This window comes from Bubalus kerabau, chromosome 6, assembly GCF_029407905.1.
Source record: "Bubalus kerabau isolate K-KA32 ecotype Philippines breed swamp buffalo chromosome 6, PCC_UOA_SB_1v2, whole genome shotgun sequence".
NCBI lineage: Eukaryota > Metazoa > Chordata > Mammalia > Artiodactyla > Bovidae > Bubalus > Bubalus kerabau.
In genome coordinates, this window is record NC_073629.1 from 120,076,322 (window position 1) to 120,081,849 (window position 5,528).

Genomic DNA, 5,528 nt, shown 5'->3' on the forward strand with positions numbered 1-5,528 from the left:
AGGATCCTCTATGACCCACCTCCCAGAATATTGGAAATAAAAGCAAAAATATACAAATGGGACCTAATTAAACTTAAAAGCTTCTGCACAACAAAGGAAACTATAAGCAAGGTGAAAAGACAGCCTTCAGAATGGGAGAAAATAATAGCAAATGAAGCAACTGACAAACAACTAATCTCAAAAATATACAAGCAACTCCTACAGCTCAATTCCAGAAAAATTAATGACCCAATCAAAAAATGGGCCAAAGAACAAAATAGACATTTCTCCAAAGAAGACATACAGATGGCTGATATTTTAAATCATTTATAATATATAACTACCAACTTTGTCTTCTTGTTTTATCAATTACTGAGAAAGATGGGGCTCTCAGTCTGGGGCAGGGACCCCCCACTCAGGTGTGGCTCAGCCATCCCCAGTGCCCTCCTCCGGCTATAACAGAATTCATGGGGGTGCCTGGTCCATCCCACAAGCTCTCTTGAAAGCTGGGCAGCAAGGACCCAGGGCACCATTTTAAGGAAACCAGTCCCAGAAATGCCAATGGTCAACAAATATTAATACGTGAAAAAATATGCAGCCTCACAAGGAAATAGAGGCCTGGGCTTCCCTGATGGCTCAGACGGTAAAGAATCTGTCTGCAATGCAGGAGACCCAGGTTTAGTCTCTGGGTCGGGAAAATCCCCTGGAAAAGAAAATGGCAACCCACTCCAGTATTCTTGCCTGGAAAATCCTATGCACAGAGGAGCCTGGTGGTCTACCATCCATGGGGTCGCACAGAGTCAGACACGACTGAGCGACCAGCACGTTCATAGGCACTACCTGCCTGCTAAGTGTGCAAATGTCAGGGTGGATGACGATGAGCCGTGGTGAGGGGAAGGGAATTCAAATCTTTGTGAGCCAGTGGAAGAAAATAAGTTGTACATTTCTGGAGGAAATAGACTGTGTTAATAAAAAAATAAAGACAAAGCAAGCTGTCTACACTGTAATGACCCGTGATGTGGTTGTAGGACCCTAGCCCACAGAAATATTAGCAGGAGCCCAGAATGAACATAGGTTAAGTCGTGGTTTGTGAGAGGAAGGAGAGTGAGGGAGTGGCCGTCAGGACAGGAAACCCGTGACGCTGGCTGCGCCTACACAGGGGAACACCGTGGAGACGTTCAGAACCGAGCCGGGAAGACCCCCTTGCTAGGCTGTCTGTTAAGTGAAGGCCCCAACTGCGAGCTAAGGACAGCATGACCTGATTCACACAAAGATCCTAAAAGAAAGGCTTCACGTGTGCAGACACACCTTGGGCAGACACCCCCAACTGCTAAGAGAGGCGAGGCTTTACTGGGGCCAAAGGAAAACGCATTTCCATGGTACCGTTGTGAGCTCAACTGCTCAGTCATGTCTGACTCTGCGGCCTCATGGACTCTAGCCGCCAGGCTCCTCTGTCCGTGGGATTCTCCAGACAAGAATAGTGGAGTGGGTTGCCATTTCTTTCTCCAGGGGATCTTCCTGACCCAGGGATGGAACTCGTGTGTCCTACATTGACAGGTGGGTTCTTTACCACTAGCGCCACCTGGGAAGTCCCCATTGTACTATATCACATCTTAATTCTTGAATTTCATCAAGCATGTGTTTATTCTGAAATTTCACACACACACACACACACACACACACACACACACACACGGAGAATTTTAGACATGCCAGCAACAACAAAAACAACAGAGGGGATTCAGAGTCCATTTCCACGTTCCCATTATTCAAGGGGGTAAGGATGTGCCCGCATTTCAGGCTTGTGGAGGCAGAGTCTCTATGTCTGGAGTAGAGAGGGCTGTGTGCTGGCCTAGGCACAGATTGCCCACCTGCCTCCCTTCCTCACACTGACGACCTCCAAGGATGGGCAGGAGTGAGGGCTGAGGGCCAGGAGGTCACATCTGCCCCCTGGGGAGACCCATCCAACGAGGGGCACTGGGTCCCTCTAACTTGTCTGTGTTCCCCTTCTGTTGGCCCCCCACTGCTTGCTGAAGACTTCAGGCTTCCTGTCTGTCCTGCCTTGGGTCGAGAGGGGACAGGGGAAGATTGGCCTTGGGACTGCAGCTCCTGGGACCTGGGGGTTGGCAGTCCCAGTGCACGCAGAGCCCAAGCCTCACCTAATTGGCCATCAGAGGCCTTGAGTCCCAGACCTGCAGGTAGAGAACACCTTGCCCCACTGAGTGACCCAGAGGTGTGGGCAGGGCATGGAAGAGCAGGTGAGCTTCCTCCAAGATCCAGTAGTTCCCACTCCAGAATCTGGGGCACCAGTCTGAGGCTCTCTGAGACCCTGGGCACCCTCCTTGGCACCCCCTCATTCTCCCTTCACTATACAGGAAGGCAGAGCTGAAAGGGCAGTAGACAGGGGTCCTGGTGCCGACTGATTATCATCAGCACAGACCTGGGTCAAGAGCTCAGGAGGCCCTGGGAGAGCAGTTCCTGGCTGTGTGGGGCTGGGCAATCACAGCCCTCACCTGGACAAGGTAAGGTCAGGGCAGCCACCCTCAGGGCTGCAGGAGTGGGAGGAGACCATGTGGGTAAGGGGGCAGGGCCGTGCATACAGTAAGCACTCAGGTCTGCTCTCCACAGGGGAAGTGGGGACACCCTCCTGCCTGGCCAGCCCTGGACTCGGTGATGAGGCAGTGGACTCCAGAGGCAGTGATGCTGAGATGGGAATCTAGGCATGCAGGGGAGAGAAACAGGAAACACCCACATTAGCCCAGGGAGACCTGGCCCCTGCCCTGCTCCCAGCCTGTCCAAGACCTGGTGGGCAGAGGCACCCAGGAAACTTTTCTGAGATTAATGAAGAGTACACAAAGGGGCAGAATGCGCAGGATTAGATACGTGAGAAAAGAGCAGAAAGCTGGCAGCATCGCTGGGAAGACAGGCAGCTGCAGCGCCATTTCTGCACCCCAGACTCAGCTCTGCAACCCTCCTGGCACCCCACCCCACCCCACAGTGACTATTCAGAGTCCCCACAGGCTGAGTGCTCCCTGCATATTTGTGATTTATCCAATCGGAGAAAATGTTGCCTTTTAAGGTCAGTCTGAGCTCACCTGGAGGACTGGGCGCTGAAGGGTCCCTGTGCTCCAAGAGAGTATGACCTTGTGACCCTCACCTCCTCCCTCTCCCTGCCTCCCGCCTGCTCTCTGCCCCGTGTCCCCCAGCTCAGGGCCATGGCATCCCACAGAAATGGAAACCTCCCAGAGATGCCTCTGCAGGAGTTCATGCTGGATGGATTTGAGGGTGGCCCACAGACCCAGGCCCTGCTCTTTGCTCTGTTCCTGGCCCTGTATGTGGTGGCCGTCCTGGGGAACCTCACCATGATCGTGGTCATCACCCTGGATGCCCATCTGCACTCCCCAATGTACTTCTTCCTCAAGAACCTCTCCTTCCTGGACCTGTGCTACTCATCTGTCATCGCCCCCAAGGCCCTGGTCAACTTGCTGTCCTCCTCCAAGGTCATCACCTTTAAGGGATGTGCCACCCAGTTCTTCTTCTCCATGATGGGCACTACTGAGACTCTCCTCTTGGCTGTGATGGCCTATGACCGCTTCGTGGCCATCTGCAGCCCCCTGAGCTACCCCATCTCCATGCGCCCCTCGGTCTGTGCCTGCCTGGTGCTGGGCACCTACTGCGGGGGCTGCCTCAACTCTGGGGTGCAGACAATCCTCACATTCAGCCTCCCGTTCTGCAGTTCCAACCACATCAGCCACTTCTTCTGTGATGTGATCCCCCTGCTCCAGCTCACTTGTGCCAGCACGACCGTCAATGAGCTAGTCTTGTTTGCTATGTGTGGCTGCATCATTGTGGGCACCACACTCGTGGTCCTCGTCTCCTATGGCTACATCACAGTGACCATCCTGAGGATGCGCTCAGGAGGAGGGAGACACAAGCTCTTCTCCACCTGCGGCTCCCACATGACAGCCGTGTCCCTCTTTTATGGGACCCTTTTTGTCATGTATGCCCAGCCGGGAGCTGTGGAGTCCGTGGAGCAGGGCAAGGTGGTCTCTGTCTTCTACACCCTGGTCATCCCAATGCTGAATCCCCTCATCTACAGTCTGAGAAACAAGGACGTGAAGGATGCCCTGCGGAGACTGGGCCAGAAGCACACAGCCACGTGACAGAGAGTGACCAGAAAGACTCAGTGTCCTGAGGGCTGGACAAGAAGACTTGAGGGGAGGCACTGGGTTTGGTTTGAGAAATTCATTCTTTATTCAGCCAATTCATTCTTTCATCCAGCATTTTATCCAACCCTTCTTTGAGGCACATCATGGACCATACACTACAAGTGTGAGATGCAGAGATGAATAAGGCATCTTGTTTGCCTCCAAAAATCTAATGGCCCACAGTGGGGCAAGACACTAAACTTGAAGTTTGTGTAACACGGTGGGCAGAGTCATGAACTGGGAGTTTTTGAAGCACAGTATGGGTCCCAGTTCAATATCAATTGGTGAAGGTATGTGGGCTAGACAAACTCTCTGACCTTATCCCTTCACTTCTTTATTGAATCTAATGTAAATATGTACCCAGCAATCTACCCTGGGACAACTAGCAGGGGGCTTTAGGATACTCAGCCCAGCCCCTTCCTTGGTGATAGCCTGGGCATCACCACAGCCAATTAGGGGGGTTAGGAAGACCATGCTCCCCTCAATCCAGCAGCGGGGCTGTTCCTCCCCTCCCCCTTCTGTTCACTGATGCCGCCACCCAACAAGGCAGCAGGGAGCACCCGTGCTCCTGCTTCAGACACTCCTAGTGCTCCCTGTCCTGGGTTTCTCCCCTCAGACAGCAGCTGGGAACCCCAGGGAGTCAACGTGATGCCTGACACCCATAGTTCACCATCCGGCCTGACAGGTGATACTGTCCTGACTATTTGTGACCCTAAGAAATGGAGCCTTGTCAGCACCAACACCTCTGAATAAGGATGGAGGTCCTGGTGCTGCTGCAGAGAGGAGGGGGTAGAGAGAGGGAGCAGTTTCTTGGTAGAAGCACAGCTCCCTGGCCATCTGTCCCACACTCCCTGGGGCAGCTGGGAGTCTTGACCTCCCCATTCAGAGCTCTAGGCCCCTGCTCCATGGACCCAACACACAGCCTGGACCCAGGGTGTTTCATGTCTCCCTGTGGGAGAGTCACCCACTCCCATGGTCACTTCCAGGAGGTGGTCCTCTGGACGCGAGTGTGGTCTGTTCCCTGTAGGGGCAGGGGGCATGCCTTGCCCCTCTGATCACAGCTCTCCAACCCCCTCTCTCCCTGCTCCGGGGGACAGGGGGAGGGGCTGGCAGCTAAGTTTTCAGACTGCTGCTTCCCATTACTCAAGTGGAACCGCCTCCAAGCTTCCTGCTGGATTCCTATTCACATTGTCTTTGGGCTCCAAAACTAGTTCTACGTCTGCCATAGATTGTTGTATTCATCTGATAACAAATTGTTACTTGAGGCTTCCCCAAATATTCTGCTTCGCCATGACAGCCCTTGTTGTCGTCTCATGCCGCAGCTGTTCCCTCTCACACGCG

General features: G+C 53.4%; 1 protein-coding gene across 1 annotated transcript; it reads left to right on the forward strand.

Moving 5' to 3' along the window:
• The first annotated feature begins 3,194 nt into the window (after positions 1–3,194).
• LOC129656375 (olfactory receptor 12-like) lies at positions 3,195–4,142 on the forward strand. The gene has a single exon (XM_055587061.1). It carries the CDS (start codon positions 3,195–3,197, stop codon positions 4,140–4,142), a length of 948 nt encoding a protein of 315 aa, XP_055443036.1.
• Positions 4,143–5,528: the final 1,386 nt, after the last annotated feature.